The 26,169-nt window shown below is 37.5% G+C and overlaps 1 protein-coding gene across 3 annotated transcripts in view; it reads left to right on the forward strand.

The window, feature by feature from the left end:
* The window catches only part of KLHL14 (kelch like family member 14), a 116,114-nt gene that overhangs the window by 78,189 nt on the left and 11,756 nt on the right, over nucleotides 1-26,169 (forward strand). For 2 of the 3 annotated variants that reach the window (XM_049112804.1, XM_025429210.3), the window contains 5 exons: nucleotides 4,712-4,790; nucleotides 11,946-12,136; nucleotides 12,218-12,376; nucleotides 15,176-15,333; nucleotides 17,843-20,014. In XM_049112804.1, the coding sequence (XP_048968761.1) occupies nucleotides 4,712-4,790; nucleotides 11,946-12,136; nucleotides 12,218-12,376; nucleotides 15,176-15,333; nucleotides 17,843-17,983 (728 nt within the window). In that variant the 3' untranslated portion in view covers nucleotides 17,984-20,014. Of the gene's footprint in view, nucleotides 1-4,711; nucleotides 4,791-11,945; nucleotides 12,137-12,217; nucleotides 12,377-15,175; nucleotides 15,334-17,842; nucleotides 20,015-26,169 lie in introns of those variants that run through there. The other variant, XM_025429211.3, reaches the window with a different exon arrangement.

The following is a 26,169-nucleotide window of genomic DNA, read 5'->3' on the forward strand; positions in this document are numbered from 1 at the left end:
CAGTTAATACCAAAACTTATCAAGAATAGCAATCCTATGATAATATAGAACTTTAATTTCACTGCTACCAGGGAGGAAAAATTTAAAATCCGTGAATTCGAATGCTTTGGATATGTCAGTTCCAAAGACAAAATCTTAAGTTAAACTTTACTTCTTGTGAAAATGATGCCTGAGATGCATGTCTTGGAATGAAATAGAAAATTGTGAATTTGAATACATTCTCATAAAACATATATTTACTCGTAAAATATGAATATAATTTCATTTCTCTATTATCTTGATTACAAGACCAGAATTTGAAATCATAAAACATATTAGTTACTGGAAATTTAAACAGGATACATACACTGTTTTTCTAGTCAGCTATAGATATTAAATCTTATTGACTCCCTTCATGTCATTAATGACAGGAATGCATTATAATATTCTAATACATATGCATATGTTCCGTCAGTGTCCCAGATTACAGGAAAATGACTTATATTTGTCACTTACTAATGATTCACTCCCCAAAACACTGCCTATGGCAGTCTTCCTTTCCTTCCCCCTTCTTCCCTTTGACCACTGGCTGGAAACTGCCACCCCATGCTCCATTTTACCTGTCACCTAAAGGGTAGTCAACAATGGTGTCTGGTGACAGGGCATCATCACAAAAAGAGAAGAAATTGGGGAAGATTTAAGAAAAAAATAGAAAAGATGAGAAGAGACTAAAGCATTATGTTTAACTAAAGCATTATTCCATTATGTGGAATAATCCAAAATTCCATTGCACGTGGCTACCACTCTCAAGCTACTGATAGAGTCCTAAGAGAAGCCATGAGGAAGGAACAAATAACTCTTCTAGCTCACCTTCCTCACTCCACCATACTCGTTTCTTCTGAGATTCATTATCCCCTCTACACATGCTTTGCCAACTCCAGAATGTCTGCCTTTTCTCTCCCCAGTCCTCCACCCTCACCCCTCTTTCACACCATTGAAGCTGCCCCTGGAAATTCTTTCTTCATCTTAAATCCATATCACACCAGTCCCTACTTAACCTTTTCCATGAGTGAAGACCACTACCGATACAACCAAAGAAAACATTGCTAATTTCTACCAGAAGGCACTCTGCCCCTTTCCTGAAAGGAGACAGATGTCTTCCTTTAAATGGAAATTCTAAACCAAGTTTTATAGAGAAACTTTCTTATCTATGGCAGGTATGCTCTACATTCCTATGAACGACATTCATCTTCAGGTTCTCTTGGGAATTAACCTTGGAGCCTATCAAGAATATTTTTTTCCAAGAGTGAAATGATTACAAATTCTACAAAACTCTCTTATAAACCTACTCTAGATGTAATCCTTCCATGAGTTGGAGCCTCTCTGTGTTATTTGTCTTTTGGGTCATTCCCACCTCTGGACTCTTAACTGTTTCTGTATACTCCCAAATAAAATTTAATTTACCAACCAATCACACCATCCGGACCCTTTCACAAGATGCTTAGAACTCATATCACGTCCACAAAATCCCAAGAATCCTTAAACTCTCCTCTGAATGATTACTTCCATCCTTTTCTAATCAAAGGCTGGCAATCCTCTGAGAGTACTGTTTTCCCAGCCACCCTCTATACTGGGAACTGGTGTCTGCTCCCCCACCTGATCCAGAACTTCATATTATTGAAGGCAGGTAGCTTTCTACTACCTCTTTACTGTCACTCCCACAACCTTAAAACCCACCACTTTAAAGGATGTCTCTAGTCTTTATCACCTGCTGCCCCTTTATGTGGCAGCTGTCTACTGTTATCCTGGATGTGCCACCTCCTTCACTCTACCCTACTATTTTCTCACTGTCTGTCATCATATGATGTCCTTACTTCCCTCCTTACTGGACTTATGTTGCCCATCCCTGTAATCACATTCGCGCATATACCGGCAGTCCTTGCGTCCATCTCTCCTTCCATTATACTTGCCTGGTAAAGCCCTGGCTCTGGTTAAGCCCAACACTCTTCCACCTCGTCCCTGTACTTGAGTGACTAAATCTGCGTTGTAGAAAACTGCACAATCACACTGGCTACTGGTAAACCATATTGGCTACTAGTCAACCCCACTAAATTTCCCTGGTCGGTATACTATCCTACCCTCCAGGTTAGCTATCTCACACTTTCTCTCTCAAATGCCTCCTTCTCCAAAACCTCCCTCCTCACTGTCCACTGATGGCCTTTCTTCGTAGTTCATTGAGAATAGAAGCAATCAGAAGATAAAATCTTCATCTTGCCACTACCAATTCTAGTGCCACTTACCTCCAAGTCTACCCATATATTTTATCTTCCCTCCTATTATTGTTTCTGCTCCGATCTAAGGCCTATTTCTCATTCCCTCTTGCATGCCCAAGCTCTTGCCTGTATTTCTGGACATAAAAATACAACCAAACTACCAAACAAAACCTTCTCTTGATGCTGCATCCTTTAGCTATCTTTTTTTTTTTTTTTTAATGACAAAAGTGCTAAGAAGCACTGCCTTCCTCTTGCATCTGTTTTCTTAGATTTTAGTCTCTCTTGAGGAATCCCCTACCTGTTCCCTGAATCAACACTTGTCAAGGCCACCGCCAGCCTCCATGTTGCCAAATCCTATGGTCAATTTTCAGTTATCCATCGGTCTTTTTTAAGCACTATTTGCCATGGCTTCCAAAATATCATATCTTTCCTCCTATCTCTGACAATTCCTTTCCTTGCTGGTTTTTCTTTTTGTATTCTAGGGCTCAATCCCAAGACCCCTTATCTTCCACGCCCATACCTTCTGTCTAAAGGGTTTCATTTAGTTCTAGGATTTTAAATATCTCTAGACTAATAACTCTAAAATTTGCATCTGCAGCCTCATTTAGCCAGTAGCCTATCACACACTTCCACTTTGAAATTCTGTAGGCCTCTCAAAGTTAAATCCAAAACAGAACTAATGGTTTCTCTTCTCGACCCCCAAACTGCTCTTGCCTGGTCTTCCCTACTTCAGCAAATTTCATGACCTTCCATCTACTTACTCAGACTAAAAATCTGGCAGTCATCCTTAATTATTTACTTTTTCACATACCAATATTCAGTCTATCTGAAAATTTTATTGGCTGTGCCCATACAATAGATCCCAAACTTGGCCATATCTTAATGCTTCCACCTTCATCCAAGCCTCCATCAACTCTTGCCTTGACTGTTATAATGGCTTCCTGACAGCTCCCCTGCTTCCAGAGTGCTCCTCTATAGGAGCATTATATTCTTCATATAATAGCCAGAGTGATCTTTGTAAGATGTAAATTAGGCCATGCTCCTCATTTGCTCAAAACCTCCAATGGCTTCTTACTATTCTTATAACAGAAGGCATAACCCTATACCAGTCCATAAGGCACACTATGTTCTGGATTTTGTTATGCCTCTGACTTCTGTTCAAGTCACCCCAGCATTTTGCCCATTTTGAACTCTTGGCCAACCTCTGAGACTTTCTACTCACCTGACCCACTGTGTGAGAGGCTCATTCTGCAGATATTTGCATGGTTTGCAGAAGACATCTGTAGGCAGGAAACCATTCTACTTAAACTAGTCTCCTCCCTATCAATCCCTGCTTTATTTTTCTTTATAGCATTCATCTCTACTTGAAAATATAGTATATATTTCTTTATTCATTTACAAAAATGGGGACTTTTCCTTTTTGTTCACAAATATATTCTCAGAACCTAGAACACATAAGACATACAATAAATGCTTGAAGTATATTTATCCAATTAACGATTGTGTGGAATATACATGCCTGTGCGAGCAGGTACACACACATACACACACACACACTCACTCCTATCCTTTTATTCCTGTGGTGAAGTTTGGTACCTGTATTTCAATTTTTACTTACAAATGTAAACAAAAACAGACTTTCAGAGTTAAAACTTCTAGTTTTAACAGACTTTTCAGAGTTAAAACTTCAGATGACTGTCATCTCAGATGCTACAAAGAAAATTGGAATGTACTCTTTTGCTTCCATTTCTTGCTTTGGTGTCAATCTATATGTAAAATAAAATCCATTATAATGCTTTGGAGGCATTACTGTGCTTCCTAGGCCCAACAGAGGGGACAAGCTGGTTGACCAGCTCTTAGGACTCCTGTTCCCATTTCATCACGTGTACCTGCAACTGTGCGTCCCCCAAATACATGCACAGAACTTACATGACATACATAGGCTAAACCTGATTTCCTAAAGCAAACTCTTACTATAGTGATCACTGTTATTTCCATGGGGAGAGAGCTGACTCAACCACTGCTAGGTTCTTGGATCATTATAAAAAGGGCTCTAACCAGAGATACCACACAAGGTAGTCTCCAGAACTGTTTATTTATAGACCATAACTTCATTCTTAAAACACAAAAATACCAAAACCCAGAAATGTGTCCCCTAACTTTGTGGTAAAACTGTTTTGATAAACATACTTGCTTTTTTTCTTATGGTTGATTTAGTTTTACTCTGACTCATTCCAAAAAAGAAAAAAGAAAAGATGGAGGGGAAGAGAAGAAAAAGAAAAATAATTGAGGTGGCACATTTACCACTGATTTACTGCTTCTCAGACTATGTTAGATAGTCCCTGTTCTTAATTCATCTGTGTGTCAAACTCAAGAACAAAGACATCTTATAAACACTATTAAATGTGCAAAACAGCAAAGGAATTTAAGTTTTAAATGTCTCAAATATATTTTTCCAGGAAAACACAGTACAAATTTTGTCAGCCGATATGATCCTCGATTTAATAGCTGGATACAACTTCCACCCATGCAAGAAAGGTAAGTGTTTATTTCTTATGTCTGAACATTTGTGGCTGCTTTACAGGAAGCATGGATGCTGAATGGTTTTCTGTGGTAAATTATGCTAAATGGAGCCAATGAAAGACACATGAGTCAAGATGCAAAATTTGACCTGGCCAATTTAGAATAACTACTTTATTAACTCAATGGAGAAAAATAATCAAATAAGTCAATTATTGGTCTTAAAGGAAGAAGAAAAAAAAAGTGTATGACTTGTCTTCTCTTACCACGTTGCTTTGGTTTTTTTGGCAAGTGGACCTAAAACCTCACCGCCTATCCCTCTTTTTTCAGTGATAGTATATTTTAATCCTATCACTGAAATATAAAACACCATTCTTACGATAATATCCATTTTGATGTAGAAATTACAGTATTAAGTGCTCCAAGTCTCACTAACTCAAATACTTTACATTTGCCCTCTCAACTATCCTCCCATCATACATTGAAGAACAGATCATTTGTTCGCTTTAAAAAAAATAGTTTTGCAAGGTGTCATCTTATCTTTTATGTATTTGGTGTTTATCTCAAAGTCTCCTAGCGGCCAAGGGACAAGTGGCTACTACATTTATACATATTTTGCTGCTCCTGCTCTTACCCATGTGAGGCCACATCTTAACAAGCATGTGCGAATTCCTATGCTGAATTTTGAGCACTCAATTCTTTTTGAATAATACTTTAGGGTGGCTCAGTCGGTTGAGCATTTGCCTTCAGCTCAGGTCATGATTCCAGGTCCTGATAGGGAGCCCTGCAAGGGGTGGGGAGCCTGCTTCTCCCTCCGCCTCTCCCCCTGCTTATGCTCTCTCACACTCTCTCTGTCAAATAAATAAATAAAATCTTTAAAAAAATAATAATAGTACTTCAACACCCTCTTGAGGAAAGTACCCACCATGATAACAATAAGCTGCAACCTATTTCTTCTTCTCAACTGAATTATTTAAGAAATAATTTTCTTTCCTGTTTCCCTCAGGACTCTTCACTTTAACGTCTCTTTTATAAACATTCACTAAGATTACACTGGGATCAACTTAGATCCTTAATCATAAATTCCAAGTTAAAGGGAAGTTTTCAGATACTATCCTTGATTCAAAAATGTGCGTTGCTGCAGCAAGACAGTTTGAATCAATGTTAGGAGAAAACTCCATATCCAACGCTCTGTTCCCTCTAAATAAATTAAAACTCTCTTTCAAGAGCCTAAAAGCTATACATTGGAAATGATGAGACACAGTATAAGAACCACAGACACTTTTAGGAAAAGGTGTAGTTCAAAAATACCTCGGGAAATTATTCTAGTTAATGTCCTGACCAACTTCTCTGTCCCTGTCGTGTGCCTACATGTGTGCATGGGAGCCTCGCAAAGCCTTCCTCCAGTGGGCCTGGTGTCTCTCGCTCGGGGGTTATTTCTTGGATCCTCTTATTGTGGCTGCATCACTTTACCGTTTAATCAAAACCATTCCAAAAAGTTTTATTTAAAAAAATATTTTTCAAATAAATATCAGTAATATGTTTGAAATGACAGCATCTCATCACCATGGTCCCCTTTGCTGGGGGCTGCACACCACGATAATTAACCTTCACGCCTTCGGTTTGGGAAGCATAACTCACGTCGCGGTCAATTATCTCACTGTAGAGCCCCTAAGGATGAGAAGTATTGCTGCAAAACCTAATTAGTAATTTTTTTAAATGTGTATTGTTTACTTGATATTCTATAATGACTTCCTCTGAGGCACTATGGCCTATCATGGCAGGGTCCTACTTAGACAATTTTTAGCAGCTCATTGACCTGATAAAAAGACCTGCCATGGTCTGTCGGCGCCCGGCAGCCACCGTTGACAGGATGGACTGTTTAACGTTTCTTTCTAAGTCATTATGGTATATCATGTCAGGTCCCTAGTAAGAGAAGTTTTTTTTTAGATTTAGAACAATCAACTCGATAGACCAAATAAAGAGCTCCTTACAGAGCTGAGTGGGAAAAGGCAGATCTCACAAATGCCCAGTCAATCTTCTAGCTCCAGATCTCCTATGGGTTGGTTGACCCAGGCAGCAATCCATAACTTAAAGTGAAATTTTTCTGTCATTGCCAAGCCTCCATTCTAAGTAGCATTCTAAGTTACTGGCGTGGCTTAATTGGTGATTAAACAAAGAAGAAAAAAAAGTAAAAGAAAATATTGAGACATCCTTCAGATCTGAAAAGAAGTTTCTTGAAACATTTAAATGAGTTAATTTTGCATTGCATACACCATGAATTAGACTCACCAGAAGTTCCCCAACCTCCCTCCTTCCACGAGTTGCTACCAAACTGCTAAGAAGTGATTATGCTGAGAAATTACCAAACTGAGAATAATAGAAACATGTTGAAAACCACCTCTGGGGTAACCCACTCCTAGAGCTGGCTGAACAGACTCCTAACATCTTTTACCTCATCAGAGCTTCCAAAGGAGTGCTCTAATATAAATGCAGGATACTCCCTGCAACACACACGCACACACACAGCTCAACAGGGGAATGGATACACTACTCCTAGGTTTACTCAGCTAACTCATGGATTACATCCCTGCTACCTATGAAATGGTTGCAGGAAAACATACATTTAAATGTAATGCTACTGAGTTGTTTTGGTCTCAGATGTAGGATTTGATTCTTCAGTGAAACAAAGAGGTTAAAAAATTGAAACTAGGATCAATAGAAATGATTTGATAACTTTACACTTTTTTCCAGTAAAAATAGATATTTTAGGTATTGTTCATATGGAGATCTTACCTCCTAGCTAGTCGAGAGAAAAAAAAAAGATGAAAAAGAAAAAGCAGTTTGGAGAGCACCAATAACAAAGTTCATATTTCACAGAGTAAGAGAAATGCTAGAAGCAAATACATTAAAAAAATTGTTTCCAAATCTAAATATTTTGTTTCTAGAAGCCTTACACGAGACAATGTAAGCCATGTAAGACGTAAGACAATATTCTGTTTGAAAAAAATCTGTTACCATTTTTAACCTGAGGTTGAAAGTCAAGAATTCAAGCTGATCTAAGGCTATAGTAATTAAATCTCATGCTTTAGGATATAAACTGACCATCTTAAGGGTCAGAAAGAACTAGTAAAGACCTGTACAATACGCAGAGTTCAAAGTATGTTTGTAGAAGTTGCTGGTAGTCTCTTTAAACTTACTGCAATGCATTGACTATTGCCTCTGGCTTTGGGGGAGGAGGGGCTGGAGGAGGGATGGATGAACAATTTGAAATAGAAATAGCGCAATCCCACTTAAAAATCTTCTGTAATCTTGAACTTACTTTTCAAACAAAACCAAACAAAACAAAAAAACCCAAACAGCCTAATCCTGTGTGTTCTTCATGTGGGGAGGAGGGGCTGGGAGCACTCCCAGGAGAGACCTGGTATGGTAAAATTCAGCCTGGAGCAAATATTCACAGATGCTGACAGACCATTAACTATCCATTGTTCCTACGATGCATTTCATGAATTCTTACTTTGGGCTAGCAAGGGAATAAGTCATAGGCTCAGAATCTTCACTATTGGAATTTCTACATAAAAATGCACTTTTAGTCAGGATATGAAACCTGCTGATTTTTTTCCCCCATTTAGATCCTAACAGTGACACTGTGTGGATAAAGCTAGGAGTACACATGAAGCATCAAATTAAGAAAATATTGGCTAAAACAAGAGCAAATTCTGATAGGCTCACTTAAGGTCAGGAAGAAAGGAAGGAGCCAGGACAGAAAAAGTGGGAGAACTGAAATTTAGTCTAGATGAAAGGAGTTCACACTATGGTGAGGAGATCTTGCTCTTATTCGCCATTATCTAAACTTATTTAATGGAGGGTTTTCGCACTTGTCATGACTAACAGGCATTTTCTCTTCTAGACCAGTATATAGCGCAGAGAACTCAACACCTTACAGCCCACATTGTTCAAATTCTTTAAAGATGGCCCAGTAGTAAAATTATTTCAGAGGTTCTATGACTTGTTATGGACTCATCGTATAGAAAAAGGGTACTGATGTACTCTTGTGTCCACGGTGCAAAGAAACATCTGTTACTTCAATCTATTCTTGTAGACAGATCAGTCTTTTCAATAAAACATTTTAACTGGGCAGCCCAGGAGGCTCAGCGGTTTAGCACCACCTTCAGCCCAGGGTGTGATCCTGGAGACCTGGGATCGGGTCCCACGTCGGGCTCTGCATGGAGCCTGCTTCTGTCTCTGCCATTCTCTCTCTCGGTCTCTCTCTCTCTCTCTCTCTGTCTCTCATGGATAAATAAATAAATTCTTTTTAAAAATATTTTAACTGAGAGGGTAAAAATCCTTGTAAGACAACCGTGACCTATCACATTCAATGAGAGAACAACTGAAATCTGGTTAGAGAAATAGAAGGAAGTTATGGACATCTGTGGGCATTTAATTTTGCGACTGTTTTTAACCTAATAGTATATTTAAATGAGTTTTTACTTCTCTGTAACAGAAAATCTCAAAATTTTTTAGATTAATTACTGCTCTGATAATCTGATTAAAAGCTTCTTCCAAATACTTTCTCCAAACCTATTTTCTCCAAAAAATGCACAGGTGCAAAACCTATATATGCAACTTTTTATGGCAATTTTATTACAATGTCAGAGTTTCCTGAACCCCTCAGAAGACCCAGAGGGCCCAGGTTAATAGGCCTTATTTTAGGATATCTGCCACTCCTGCTTTTTATTTTCCTTCCTCCTTTCTCCATCATTGTGTTCTTTACCATCCTTCTGAATTTCCCACAGCACATATTTCTTTCAAAAGCATCAAGAAAATACAGAAAAAACAAAGACATCCAACATTTTGCTCTAAAATTATCAATGATGCTAACAGTTTCAGGAATACTCAAAAAAACCTGAACCATACAATATCCAAAGAGAAAGAAATCAGTATCCTCAAGGGATATCTGTACTCCCACGTTCACTGCAGCATTATTCACAATAGCCAAAATATAGAAACAATCTGCCTACCAACAGATGAATAGATAAAGAAAATGTGGTATATATGTACAATGGAATCTTATTTACGGCTAAATCCTGCCATTTGTGACAACATGGATGAAATTGAAGGCTATTTTGCAAAGTAACAGATGCCAAACAGAGAAAGACAGATACTGCATGGTATCACTTATATGTGGGATCTAAAAAAAAAAAAAAAAATGAAGAAGCAAAAAAAGAAGTTAAACTTACAGAAACAAAATGAATGGTGGTTGCTAGGCGCTAGAGGATGAAGGAAATGAGAGGTTGGTGAAAACACAGACACGTTCAGTTACACAATGAAAAAGTTCTGAATATCTAATGTATTAACATGGTGACTATAGTTGATCTATCGTTAACATTATAGCATACTTGAAATTTGCTAGGAAAGTAGATCTTGTGTTGTCACCAAAAAAAAAAAAAAAAAAAGAAAAAGGTAGCTATGTGAAGTGATGGATGTGTTAATTCACTTGATTATGCAAATCCTTCCACAATGCATGTATGTATCAAATCATCACAGTGTAACTTTACATATATTACAATTTTATTTGTCAATTATCCCTCAATAAACCTGGGAAAAATAAAGCAAAACTGAATACATCATCATCTATAACATAGACCATTATCTATATGGTAATAAATCACCTAAACCAACATTAAAGAATTTAACTGTCATTTAAAGTATTACTAGGAAAAGTTTCCTTGCAAACACCCTGATGGCTGATTTTTAAAAACTTTTTTGTCTGGATAATGTTAACTGAAGATTCCAAAGCATGAACACAAACGGGGACACTATGACGGCACTTTACATATGTATTTGCAAATAATCCTCTAAGGAAGGTACCATTAACATCTCCCTGTTACAGATGAGCAATCCAGGCTGAGAGGGGTTAAGTAACATGTCAAAGGTCACGCATCCAATAAATCTTGTAGCCAGGCAATCTATCCCAGAGACTAAACTGACAATCAAGATGCTGAATACTGCTTCCCAGAGGTTTTGGCACTTTGTAAACAGAGCTTCAAAAATCTCCTGATAAAAACCTCTAGGACTGGATCTTGCTACTCACATGGCCCAAGAGTCTTGGCACTAAATTTTATGAGAACTATCCATTCGTCAAACAAATTATACTCTCTGAGGGGCTTGGCACTTAACAATTGTACTTATTCAGTATTGGACCGCATGTTATCCTCAAAATATATGTGATTCCAGTAGCATCAATGAGAAAAAAGAAGCAAAAGGTCAAGGACTTGCTCAGCATATCAACCTAGTCATCCTAACTCCAAATTTTTGAGTCACCTTTGAACATGTGTTCTCCCTCAGCTCTCATGTCTTGCTGGCTCCCAGGTCTTATGTCTTGCTCTAAAACATCTTTTGCATCTGCCCTTGTATGTCTTCCATAAAACTCTAATTCAGGCCCTCGATATCTCACTCCTGTTTTATGGTGTACCTCAGAATCGGTCTCCCTGTCTCCAGGCCTTTCAACACAGCTGGTGTCTTTGGCCTTTGAAGGCGTACTGGGAAAATTGAATAAAGTGCCTCTCTTGAATAGAGACTGAAAAATATCCTGTAGCTTTGTAAGAAGCAACACCAAAAGCCATATCAATGAAATTCCTACAATAGGTTATGTAAGAGCAAAACTTCAACACTAAATTCAGTTCACAAAAGTTTCTCTATTTGCAGTAGTACTGGGAATGAAAAAAATGATAATTGAAGAAAAAATTTGATGATGTAGTTCTCTTATAAATTGGGAACAATGACCCTTGAAGGACCATGAAAAAAGTGAATGTCAAGATAATTTATTATTGTTACATTATCTACCTCATTTTTCACTTTGTCTTACTGAGCTGTGATATCCTTACAAGGTACCAAATATCCCAAACATTAGTGAACACTTTACCAATGTATAAGAAAGCAAGAGAAAAGGAGCTGCATCAGAGTTGGTGAAATTTCTCCTCTACTGTTACTTTAATATCAAAATGTTAGCCAGAGTGGGCAATGCATATGATTACTGTAAAGGTCTCGGATTCAGAAGGGGACTGTGTGTAATTTCCAAATTTCTGCTAGCCTTTTCTAAAGCAGGATGTACCTCCTTTGCCTGACTGAGCTCCTTTTGTGATTTACGGTGGGTTGTTGTTTTCATTGTAGAAGAGCCAGTTTCTATGCATGTCGGTTGGACAAACATTTATACGTTATTGGTGGAAGGAACGAAACCGGCTATTTGTCCAGCGTGGAGTGCTATAACCTAGAAACAAATGAATGGCGTTATGTGTCCTCTTTGCCACAGCCCCTGGCAGCTCATGCAGGAGCAGTGCACAATGGGAAAATATACATTTCAGGCAAGTCATTCCTCCACTTTCTGTTACAAAGTTCAGTTCCAAGGCACTTTCTTGACTTGTATGTATATGTTTAATTCACAGGGGGTGTACACAATGGAGAATATGTCCCATGGCTATATTGCTATGACCCTGTAATGGATGTCTGGGCTCGAAAACAAGATATGAACACAAAACGTGCCATCCACACTTTGGCTGTAATGAATGATCGCTTGTATGCAATTGGAGGAAATCATTTGAAAGGTCTTTTTTTTTTTAATCACAATATCATTTGCATCTCCTGTTTCTTTGCTAAGGGGGTTTCTTGTTAGATAATCATAGTTAACCAAGTAAAAAACATGTTGACCAAATAAAATCTACTCTGTGTAAATTAGCTGTACCCTTGGGCAGGCATTTATTTTGGCTCCTCTGCAGAGAGGATTATTTTTAAGTTACCACACACATTAAAGAAATGAATAATGATGTCAACAGAAAGTAAGAAACGAGAGCATTAATAACGGAAAAGCACAAACAATTTGTTGTAACAATGAATTCAGTAAAATAAATTATTCCTTATCACCAAAGTTATAGTAATAAATTTTTTCCGGAAAATTGTTTTTCGTGGTAATCATAAAGAACTTCAGTCATAGCTGCATAAAGAAGCTCATACGTGATTTTTCTTAACAAAAACATTTCATGGAATTTCATATCTAAATTGAGAATAAATTCTTCTGCGAGTTGAGTATCAAACCTTCTGTGATTCTCAACTTCCTTCCATTTGCTTTACTAATAACAAACATTTAAAACAAGGTATTTTTAGGGTTTTGTTTGGGCTCCTTTCCTTCTCCATATACATCTATGACTACAACTTTCTGCAATTTATGCACACGTGTGTAACCAGGATATGCATGTATGTCATACTGAATGTGACAGGGAAACAGAGATCTCTGGTGCTGAGAGGAGTCCCAAACTGCTTTGGGCCTCAGTGTCCTCACCTGAAAATGACAAAACTGGTCGAGCTGATCTCTAAAATCTCCTCCAGCTCTGACCTGTCACAATCCTTGAAATTGAACCCCATGAGAAGCAGGCCATCCATGTGTGGTAGCTAAGGCCCATCTGTGCATTTACTTTTCCACAATATACCCATCTAAACACTGGGTTAGGTGTAGACATTCCTTTCTGGGCTTTCTCATACATGTGTCCCCCTAACATACTAAAGACCACACAGGTGTCATCATTAAATGTAAATATTTCCAAGTTCATATTTAGTCAGAAAGGTCAGTATCCTCATCTGTGCTGCTCACCTTTGTGCTCTCTTCAGTGGGAGGTTATCTTTGCTGCTGTCACTCTTTTTTTTCTTCTCCTTCTTTCTCACTGGTGTTCCTTCATCTCAATCCATACACCCTGCCTTTACAGCAAAATATTTGTATAAAGTATTAACTTTGTAGCTTTCCTCATTCAAATGTGATTTCCTTTGCATATAATGACTAAACATTCTAGAAACTTCTAATGTTTGAGGTTACACTTGAACAGAAAGACTTGGGGAATGACAACCTAAATGAGAAATAACAGTGAGGTTGGTTCAGGGAGACATCATGGCTTAGAGGGAAAGTATGGGTCTGGATCCCAGTTATGCACTTGTGTGGTCTTACCAAGACTCTCAACCTCATGTCTATAAAAGAGGGATAGTTATCCTTTCCTTGGTAATTTTTGTGAGGCTTACAGTCAACATATATATGAACTGGGCACAGAGAAGGCATGCATATCCTCCTATGATGCCACTATAGGGCTTCAGAACTAGGAATTTGCTCCAATCCTCAAGTATGTATATTATCATCAATAACCTTAATGGGAAAAGGAATATACCATAGAATTCCAGTAAGCCCTTTGCTCTACTGTCCTCAAAGCTATAGGATTTATTTTATGTAAGAAGTTAGTGGCCTGAAATAATTCATCTACCTCTTCCAGAATGAAAATTATTCTACTTTTTGGTCTATCTTCTCAATTACCTTGAAGAGTCCAGTAGGTTAAAAAAAAAAAAAAAAGAGTCCAGTAGGTTGATTAATTTAGTGTATGCATTGTAAGTGTCAGCTAGCAAATATCCATTGCATGCATTTAAATAGAAGAAAAATATTACTAAGGATTTGGTCTGATCGGTGACCATGAAGCTCTCCCCCTATGGATTTTTGACTTCCTGAATTAAAAGCAGAGCCCCAGTGGAGTCCTTGAACTTAAGTTGTTCTCTGCAACCTACTTACTGCCCCAGCCACTGATAAACTTCATCAGAAGTGGGAGGAGCAACCCTTAGCAGAAGTTAGCCCTCTACTCTACCTCGATCCTTAGTGGCTATTGGAAATCATGCACATTGTGGCTTATAAATATAAGCTGCTAAAAAGGTAAAATATGCTAAACACCACATTTTTAGTTAACTAAAACATTTTGACAGAGTTAAATATTCACTTAGGAAAAGCAATACAGTTTAGTCTGTAAGAATATGAGCTCCAAAGCCTGTTTGCCTGAGTTTAAACCTCAGCCTGTATACTAGCTGGCTGTGTGACTTATTCAAGTCACTACTTTTCTCTGCAACTCAGTTGTTTCATCTGTAAAATGAACATAATGGCATAACTATCCCATAGTGTGGTTGAGGGGAATTAAGTGAATTCATCTACAGAAAGCACTTGGAAGACAACTAGCTTATTGTAAGCATTCTATAAAATGCTTGCTTTTAATTATTATAAACCTTTTTAATAAGGTTTTGATAAACACTTTTAAATAAGATCTACCCCCATATAATCAATGTTTACCAATGACTTGAGTCAGACATTCTTGCTTCGAATTAATTGGAAATATCCAGAATTTGTTTGTTTGTTTGTTTGTTTGTTTGTTTGTTTTAGGTCTCTGTAACATGTCTCCCAATTTCACTAGTAAATTTATACTTTTGTCTCTTTAAAGACACAATTATCTGTTTCTTGGCTCTAGAGCGTTTTTAAAACGAAGCCCAAACCTTGAATCAGGACCCCAAGAGTTTATCCTTGTGTGGTTCCATCTTGCTGTGTCATTTAGGTTTCTCCCACCTTGATGTAATGCTTGTGGAATGCTATGACCCAAAAGGTGACCAGTGGAATATTCTCCAAACTCCCATTTTGGAGGGTCGAAGTGGTCCTGGTTGTGCAGCACTTGATGACAGCATCTACCTTGTGGGAGGCTACAGCTGGAGTATGGTATGTGTCCACGTTTACCTTCCCCTCCTGCTTCCTGATTTGTTCTTACTATGCATTACCATCCATACATAAACCTTTTAAGAATATCATGTTTGTATGCAAGCAGTAAGTTACTTTCGGTAATAAGAAAGAATCAGTATGGTTCCTGTCGAGCTGGCTTCCTATCTGATCAACTGTGTCCCAAAATATGGTCTATCTCTTCTCTCTTATCCCCATACTTTTGTGATTCTGCTTTTCCAACTAAAAGTGAGACTAAAGGGGTTTTACAAATGTTCTGTTGAAATTGTTTGCTTAGTTTGTTGAATTGTTTGAATCGTCTGAAATGTTTCTGACCCGTAAGGCATGAAAACAAAAAATTGTTGAATATCCACAGATTCTCTTTAGAATATATAATTTGCCATTGCTTTTCACTTTGCCCAAATTTTATCGTGAAAATTTCCAAGCTCACACAAAAAGAGTACAGGGGACTCTTGTTAACCCAGCCGCCAGCTTCAAAATCCATCAGGATTTTACCATACTTCATCTGTCCACCTTTTTAAAAATTTTGGCTGAAGCAATTTGAAGCAAATTCTAGACATCATATCATCACCCTAAGTGCTTCAGTATTTATCTTTAAAAAATTATTTGTGTATGTAAACATACTATCATCATATCCAACAAAATTAACAATAACTCCTTCATATCTAATCTATATTCAGATTTTTTTCCTATTGAAATGTATATTTCAAGTTGATATGTTCAAGGCAGGATCCAGTAGTCTCACTTGTATTTGGCTATTACATCTCATCCATCTCTTGCAATCTGGAAAATTACCCCACTCCACTTCTTCTTCCATTAACTTGTAGAAAAGACAAAACAAAAATAAAACAGGGTCAATTATCATACAGAATAGCTGGCATTCTGGAATTGGTTAATAATTTCTTTGCAATGTCATTTAAAATAGTCTCTGTATTTCCTATAAAATGGAAAATTGGACTTAAGAACTTAATAATTAAGCTCAGCTTTTTTCTTTTTAAAATTTCTTTTCTTCTTTATTTTTTTCTCTTTCATCAAGAACATCTGAGGAGGTGGCTGTGTAGTTCAAATTACATCACATTAGGACACATGTAGGGCCTCATGGTCTGCATAATTCATTTTATATATGATGACTGTTTTATATTTTTTTATTTATGTGTTGGTTTTATAAGATTTATGTGGGGTTTATTTCTTTTGCATCAAACAAGGTTATTGTGTAAATTTGGGGGGGGGAGTTTTTTTTATATATAAATTTATTTTTTATTCGTGTTCAATTTGCCAACATATAGAATAACACTCAGTGCTCATCCCATCAAGTGCCCCTCTAGGTGCCCATCACCCAGTCACCCCCACCCCCGCCCACCTCCCCTTCCACCACCCCTAGTTCGTTTCCCAGAGTTAGGAGTCTCTCCTGTTCTGTCTCCCTTTCTGATATTTCCCACTCATTTTTTCTCCTTTCCCCTTTATTCTGGAGGGGAGTTTTAAAAGGGTATTAGTTATATGGAGACAAATATATACTGATATATATAACTAGACATATATAACTTGGCATGTGCTTGTTCGCTGGTACATATGACTAGCTGCAAAAGTGTACACATTTGGAACCAGACATGAGGAGTACACTTTCAAAATAGGATGATTAGGTTGGTTGGAATTTTTGGGTTTTGCCTATGATAAAAACCAAACTGCTTTGGTTTTGGAAGGGAAACTAGAGAAGCACTACCTCCAGATGTTGACAAAGGAAACAAGATTAAAGACATTTTTTTATTTCTAATGTGGCCACTTGAAAATCAACCAATCAATCAATGTGCAAAGAAGTTGGCAAGCCCTTTTTTTCCAGTTTATTTTAAGCTAGTTTTTAATCCCAGCTCTGATTCTCTACAGTAGTAAAATAAAAATAAGAAAGTGAGGCAACAATCTCAAATCCAATCTCTTGAAATTATTTGAAAATTTAAGATGAATTTTTTTAGTTTAAACCAGCTGGGCAATTTTGGGCAATTATTTTAAGGGATTTGCTGATCATCTAGGTGTTGTAGGCATTTGACTTTTATTTATTTTTTTTAAGATTTTATTTATTCATTCATGACAGACACAGAGAGAGAGAGAGAGAGAGACATAGGCAGAGGGAGAAGCAGGCTCCATGCAGGGAGCCCAATGCGGGACTTGATCCTGGGACTCCAGGATCATGCTCTGAGTTGGAGGCAGACACTTAACCACTGAGCCACTCAGGCATCCCAACTTTTATTATTAATCATACACACACACACACACACACACACACACACTATACACACACATGCAGCAGAAGTTGAAATCTTCTGAATCTCAAATTTTCCCTTAGGATAAAACAGTTTAAAGTCCACTGTTTCATTTGGAACTTTTTAGCAAAAGCAGAGAATTAATATTTTCTTTCCAACGTAAATGTAATCAATAAGATTGTCATTGCACTTCTCTGGACATCCTTCCCTAAATGCCCCCTACTCTGCCATTACAGGGGGCCTACAAGTCATCTACGATATGCTATTGTCCGGAAAAAGGCACCTGGACAGAACTGGAAGGAGATGTAGCAGAACCACTGGCAGGCCCAGCCTGTGCAACAGTTATCCTGCCTGCCTGTGTACCTTATAATAAATAACACCAGGAAACCCTGGAATGAACAGTATCACATTCTAGGAGACAATGACAGGTGACATCACTATTATACTATGAACAGTGCATCCTAATGGTACAACTGCCGAAACCCACCCTTGGTTTCTAATGATTTACAAGTAACTACACAAGAAAAAGACCTGTTCTTGAACAGATAACTGTGTCTGTAATCGGATCACACCAAACTTCCTGTGGTGACAGACTCTTCCATTTCAGACTGGTTTTAACTTGTCCCAGCTTTACAAAAACTCCTCACGTGGATCTTAACTTTCGAAAGGAGAAAGATAAAATACAGAAGAGTGCCCCCAGAGAGACCTAAGATCAGTATTGTGCATTGTAGTCTACCTGCATGTGATCTATGTTGAAGTTTTGGGGATATTGTGTTAATGGATGATTCAGAATTTGACCCCACTAAAATACTTCCTGCATTACCGAAATTGCCACTTGATTCTATATTCCTAACCTGTGGCTACTTCACAGACTCCATAGGCAACACAGTTCTAGAAAATCACAGAAGATTAAAGAGGAACATATTTGTTTCTGGATACCTCCATTTCATTTACCTTCTGCCCCTCACAGCACCTCCTGGGATCAGAGAAGAGAAAGATGTTGGCTCTCGTAGCAATTGCTTTCTGCCCTGTAGGTTGTAGGCTAGCCAGTTGTAATCTGTGTCCTCAATTTTATACGAAAGATTAAAACAAAATGTATTATGTCACTCTTCACTCCACAGAGGCTCATGTTTTCTCATTTTTTACAGTATATAAAAAAGTAGTGAACACACCTGTCATTTCCTTCAAAAGGTAAGACTGACAAAGTCACTCGTACACTATTGAAGAGATGCTGTTGGATCACACATCTGACCCGAACGTAACCCGTACTGAAACTGGGAGATTGCTTTCAGGAATTCAGGGATGAAAAGAAAGAATCGTTTCTTTTAAGTACAATCCCAGTTGTCTCTCTGTCCCTAAAACATACCACTTAAAGGAGCCACAGGAGTGAATTATAGCTCTTAACAAATATTTTGCCCTCTTCCTCACCCTTGGCTCTGGGAATGCTCTAGATTTGGCTCTAGAAAAGCACACGACTTACCCCTGATTGTTCTCCAACTCACCATATTTGTCTGTTATCGCCAAAGATGCCTGAGCTCAGTTAGGTGAGCAATTGCTAGCTGTCTTTAGGAGCATGAGGAATTTAGGAGAAGGTCAGGACAGCATGAGATAGTTTTCAGTGCGGCCAGTCAAAAAAGCAAAACTGGAAGGAACATGAATTTTATTTTCAAGCCCTTCAGAGCTGAAACAGCAGCAGTTAGGAGTAAATACTAGCCTAAAATATTTTTTGATCACCCAGAGGTGTTGTTGAACCCCTCAACAAACGTGTCATTCCAAACAACAACCTGGGGAAGGCACAGATTAAAAATGCCTTGGTGATACGCTTTCACTGCGGAGCATGTCCAGATAGATGGGTGTGTACTGGAATCTAACGCCGTTTCTACAGTAAAGTGCAATCTTTGTTGTTTTTGTATTTATTTGTATGTTCAGATCCAAAGGATCCGTTGTAAAAATATATATATAAATATATATATATATATATCTCTATCTATCTCCAGTGCAATCAACTTTCATTTCTTTTTCCTTGAAAACATAGCGATATAGAGAAGGAAAGAAAAGTGACAGCACTTTGCGGGGAAAATCCTAGCTGGCATCATGAAGAGAACAAGGTCAGCTTCAGAACCTTTGATCGTCAACTGCTACCATTTCTTCTGAAAATCACAGTTTATATGAGGATATTCGCTTTCCTTAGACTTGTTCTTTGTTTATTTTTTATTTCTAGCCAAAATAAATAAGAGCATTTATGATAACTATAAGTAAAGCTTTCTGTATTTCAGAAAAGCACACACTATTAGAAGTGAAAAGTGAGTACATAAGTCACAGAGATTGTAAATTTTGTACAGTATTAGAATGTGTAAATGAAGCTTGCTTGGAAGGGGAAAACTTTAAATAAAAACTTTATGTACTAATTCAATTGCCTCATATTCCTACTTATAAGGCATATGTATGAATCTCTACGGTGGATTGTTCAAAGGTTTATAATATGTAAGTGCCTAACTATTGTTATTCTGCTGATATGTTTTTCAAGTTCATTTAGCTTCCTGGCAATATGTTAACATATATGGTATGGACAATGCAGAGAAATTATGGAATGCTTCTGAAAAAATAGTGAGTTAAAAATTATCAGTCAGGGGGTGCCTCAGTCAGTGCAGTGTGCGACTATTGATCTTGGGGTAGTGAGTTTAAGCCCCAAGTTGGGTGTAAAGCTGACTTAAAAAAATTATTTTTTTTAAAGTCATGAGGAGAATCTAATTTGTCCACTGCAAGAGTGCTGTAATGAGGTATACATTATCTAAGATCTAGTAACTAAATATTTATGCAGATTATCAGAGGCACCATAGGTGTTAAACAGTACTCACATACTTGCTAAAGAATAAGTCAATCACCCACTTAACTGGATCAATCATCTTAAAACATAGTATTTAACTGTATTTTTTTCTTAAAAATCTGAAAAGGAAGTGCAGGGTGAGGAAAGAGGCTGTGGGAGATAGTAGAAGAAAATGAAGCATGTAGCTGAAGGTAGAAGTCAGGCAACCTTCTAGGCAAAGAGCTGTGAAGGGCTGGAAGCTATTTCCTAAAGCCTGAAAGCTGGAAATAATTTACTTTATTTCTTCCCAGCAAGTGTGCCTTCATTGATGATTAAACTCATGATGAAAGGATCATATGATCCCTCCGAATATTCCATGAAAACAAGAGTAATGGAGTTTCTGTGTTCTTCTACTGGATGTCCTGCTTTCCATGCTTGCTCTCTGTGGTAGCCTGTTACCATCTTCTGCTGAGTCAATCGGCTAGTTGTTGCAGGGCTTCTTCCAAATGCCCTGAGTCTCCAAAATCTCTAGTACTGACCAGATATGGGCAGTCAAGCAAAAACTTGTCTTTTTCCTAATCCCAAGGAACCGCCTACTTTAAGTCCATAACTAGACTGGCAAAAACCAGGAGCGTGAGCATAGGAACCAGATTTTTTAGTCAGTGAAGCTGTGTTTCTAGGCTTGAAATTAGTACCTGTATTTGTGCTCCCCTATTAGGGCCAAATGCATATTTTCCCAGCTGCTTGATATTTACATCACCTAACAAATTGTCATCATTATCGACATTATAAGTAACGAGTATTTATTGAACACATCCCAGAAGGCATCACTATAAATGTCAGAGTTCTTATTAAATTCAGTTCTCTAGGTCAAAGTATTTTTTAAATGAAATAGCAAGTGAGCTAAAATAAGGTTGGTGAAACATCCCAAAGCCAATTAATACACATTGGTGGGTATCTTGATAGACTGAGGTCACATATATGAAGTACCAGGAAGATCATGACTGATCAAGCCTGACTTCCTAGAGGCATCTGATCTAGAGAATGTTGAAACTGTGATAGAAAATGAAATGGCAGGGCATCTGGGTCGTTCAGTCGGTCAAGTGTCTGACTCTTGGTTTCAGCTTAGGTCATGATCTTAGGGTCATGAGAGCAAGCCTTGTGTAGGGTTCCATGCTCAGTGTGGATTCTGCTTAAGGTTCCCTCCCTCTGCCTCTCCCTCCACTCATACTCACTCTCTCTCTAAAATAAATAAATCTTTTTAAAAAATGAAAAGAAAATGGCAATGAAAAGAAGCAGAAAGGTCAACATAAAAAGAAACTAAGTAGTATGTTTTCTTTGTGTAGATGTATCCATACAGTTCTGCTCTGGTTGGTACAATAAATACAGGCCAAGGATTGGATGGGGCTCTTGATGGAGGCATTCTACATTTGTTGAGTTTACAGGCTTGGTGTAATGACAAAAGGTTCATTTTTACAGATGAATAAGAAAAATATGCTTTAAAAATGCAACACAATGGTATCAGAATAAGAAAGAAGTCTTCTACAAATTGAAGTTTAAGTGGCTCATTTTATTCTAGGTTATTGTCTGGCATATATTAAGGACACAGTAAATGCCAATTCTTAACATTAGTATTACCTTAGTGCTTTTAGTTCACTAATGATCCTAAAAACAAGATGACTGGAGTGAGTTAACATGTAGAACTGTCCACTCCTCAAGCTAAAAAGAATTATATAACTTCAGGTAAAGTGGTCCTTGATTCTGACCTCCCCTTTTGTTTTTCATTTATTAGGCTGACTCTTCCTCTGAGGCCTTTCAAATCCCCTATGTACGACAAAATGACACTGGAGTTAGGTGGTGGGGGTAAGGGGTAGTGAGGTAAACATTCGGCTGTGGAATGAAGTCATCCTACATTTAGAGAGATGGTGGCTTCTTGCTCCCAATCAAGTCACTCAAATCCAGGATATTTGGGGGGAGGTGGATCTGGGTAGCTCAGTTGGTTAAGCAGCTGCCTTTGGTTCAAGTTATGATTTCATGGGTCATGGGATGGAGCCCCGTATAGAGCAGCCTGCTTCTCCCTTTCCCTCTGCCTGTCCCCTCCCCACTTTGTGCTCTCTCACTCTCTCTCTCTCTCTCAAACAAATAAAATCTTTTTAAAAAAATCAGGGACATTTGGAAACTGATTGAACTAAATTAGGAAAAAAGGAACAAAAGAAATAATATTTGTTTATTAATCAAAGTTATGTCAACAATATTATAACACCATAACACTCCCACTAATTTAACGCTTGTAATGAATCAGGTATTATGCCGGCATTTTATACATGTTTTCTCATTTACTCTTCTGAACAATTCCATGAGGTAAATATTTGTTCATATATTAAAGGTCAGGACACTTAAGCTCAGAAAGAGTACACTATTTGATAAGGTCAGACAGCTGATAGGTAATGGAGCTAGGAGTCAAACCAAGGCTTTAAGATTAAGTCATCCTCTAACCACCATCTTCTCCTGCCAACAAAGAAACTTCTTAAGTCAACCATTTGAAGTCATGTAGGAACTCTTGGTGAATTGTCTGTCTACATTTGCCATCTATGAAGATGTTGTGCTGGAGGGGACAGTGAACAATGAATGATGATGCATCATGGCAAATGCTGTCTTGTTGGTGTAAATTAACTACAGGGATGTGAAGAGTGGGCAAAAGGAACTTGTTCTGTGATCTTCGGAGGTCATGGAGCTTCTCCAACTTGAGTTTCATCATCTGTATATGGAGTGATAATCTCTTATTCAAAACATCATGAAAATCATATGTAAAGAATGTGAAAACACTTTGCATCTTGTGAACTTCAAAGTGAAATATGCAGATCAGCTACCTGGATGCAACGACAAAGTCCAACTTTTCCCTTGGCAGGAAAGTATACCTTAAAATCTGGCCTCAGCCTCACTTCTAGGTGACATTTTTCTTTCCTTCTGTGTTCATTGAGCAATGTGAATCCTTGCTTTTCCACAAACACAGCTATGCTTTTCCATCTTTGCCCTTTTGCTTGTGCATTTTCTCCACAGAGAATGCCATTTCATGCTCAACACTATCTATTAAAATCATGTCCTTCAAGGTCTTGTTCAAACTCCACTGCTTTCATTAAGCCTTCATGATCACAACAGTCTTGTGTGATATTTTTCATCTGACTTACTATGGCTTTCTTACTTTATCTATCTCATACTATCTGTGAGATTTTTATGTCTTACCCTTTTACTAGATTCAGGGTTCCTTGAAGGTAGAGAGAATATATGATGTGCCTTTGAAAAAAAAAAAACAAAAACAACAACATAATGCCATAAAATATTTATTGAATAAAGGCACTATTTTTTAATTATCAACATGATATAACCAAATTATGGACACTCTGGGAAATACAAGAGGAAAGAGAAAAATACCTTTAGTCCACCATATAGTATAATAACTTTTATCTTTGGGGTCTGAACTCTTATCCATCTTTTTCATTTGACATTTTGCATTTTATGCAACTGAATTTATATCTTGATATCTTAAATTTTTACCATTTCACAAGCATGTTTCCATGTGACTAGGTGGTCTTTATAGTAATTTTTAATAATTTCATAGTGTGCCGAAGGAACATTCAAGCATTGGCAAATTTTGATTTAGGTACTGGTGTCATAGAGTCATCAAACAGCATTCTTATGTGTTCTTTCTGACTCCCTCCCACCAATTGCACTCTACAGTTCATGTTCCACCCACTGCTAATATTGCTTCACTGTAACAAACACTTTGAAATACATAAAAGCTGTCTCCAGAGATATTGCTTATTCGGTTCATCTCCAGTCCCTTTTCCTCACTTAACATTTCTAATGAGAAATGCTGCAGCTCCCCTCACCTCCAGGGTCTTCCAGAATAGTTGTGGTAACTTGTAGTTTCCTTGTGAATGGACTTAGACCACCAACATCCCACTTCAGGCCAGATGGCATTTATACAGTTTGGCAGGAAGTTCTCTACTTGTCCTACAATTTTTTCTTAAAAGCAATTTAGACTATTAAAACCAGCTGGGATAGGATGCCATATTAAATGTATTTATTTATTTTCCAACACCATTGGCCACATTAAGCCGATTCATAGGAAGAAAAAAAAGAAAAGAAGGAAAAGCAAGGCCCTTGACGTTACATGTCTGATGAGAAAATATAATTCAAATACCTAGTATGGTCATCATCTCCTTTAAATCCTTAAAATATTTACTACCTGTAAGGTTTATATAGCATCAATCATATATTTTATTATATTGATGGCATTATATGACATACTTATGCCTTATTTTAACTAATCCCCTTGGTGTAGAATGGATAATGCCTAAAATGTTTTTTTCCCCACAGTGCTTTGCCTATAGTTGTGCTCAATAAATGGGAAGAGTTTGATCTTTGAGTTATTAGAATCTGTGAAGTAGCAAAGTTATTTCTGACTCAGAAATTTTATGCTCATAATCTTGAAAATGTAAGTTGTACATGGATTTCCTCAAAGACAATTCTGACTGCTATCAATATGACAAACTCTACAATAGCCTCTGCCTGTGAGTATGGGCAAGATAATTGTCTTTGTCACATTAACCATGTTTCCTCTATTTAATGACTGTGAAAGCCAAACTTTAATGCAAAAACCCTTGTTCAGTTGTAATAAAACCTTACCATTTTGAAAATCTGCCCCAGTACACAAATGAAATAGTACTGGTATAATTCTGGCCTCTAGCCCAAAAAAACATTCACAGACATTGAATCCATTGAATCTTAGGGGATCTCTTCACAAATGATGAGGATGAATAGTTAATAACTCTTTTGGTATCCCAGAAAGTATCTCCAGTATAATGCTGTCAGTTTTTGCTCATTTATTCCTTTCACTATGGACAAAGCACTATGATGTGCCCTATAAAGAATATAAATATAAGTAACTATAATGCAGGGTATATGTGCAATAGAGATATATAAATAAGGTGATGTGGAGTTTCTGAAAGGAAGAGTTTATGTCCAACCAGGGGCATCAGTGAAGGCTACAGCAGAGGGAGTATATAAAATCAGTCCTAGAGATAAGTAGAAAATAAATAGAATTTTTGTTCTTCAATTAATGTTTATCAGGTAATTCTTAAAAATACAGTAAATAACAACTAGCTTAGTTTCATATGGATAACTTCTAGATAAAAATATTATAATCATCTTCAGAGCAAAGTACTGAACAATGGTATACAAATGATAAAGAAAATGAGAAGTGTGAGGACAAGAACTTTTCATATTTAGATAGGATGAAGTAAAACACAGCAGGCCAAGATGTTCTCTGTGGCAACTGACAAAAAGTGAATAAGTTAATATTTTAAAATATTTTGCAAGGCATCAGAGAGCACTAAAAGCAATTAAGAGTAAGTAAACTAAACTTCCAAAGAAGGGAACAGTGTTCTGAAGTAAGCCGGCAATGGCCAGTAATTTTTTTCTCTGGGGACATCTTTAAGTCCTGGCCACAAGTTGATCAAACTTGGCTCAATCAGAGAGTCTGTGATGTGGGAAAGAGAAACCAGCAAACTTAGCTGTAATATAGAACCGGAGTGACAAAATAAAAACTTGAGGAAACCTAAACACAACCAGTTTTTCCTGAAGGGAAATGTTTGGAATTCTGGTGTTGTTTAGGAGAAATGTTATTCAGGCCAAAAACTTCTAGAAGGCAGGAGAAAGTTCCCAAAATCTCACAGTGCTTAGGAATTAAAAAAT

This window comes from Canis lupus, chromosome 7 (assembly GCF_003254725.2).
Source record: "Canis lupus dingo isolate Sandy chromosome 7, ASM325472v2, whole genome shotgun sequence".
In the NCBI taxonomy this organism is placed as follows: Eukaryota; Metazoa; Chordata; class Mammalia; order Carnivora; family Canidae; genus Canis; species Canis lupus.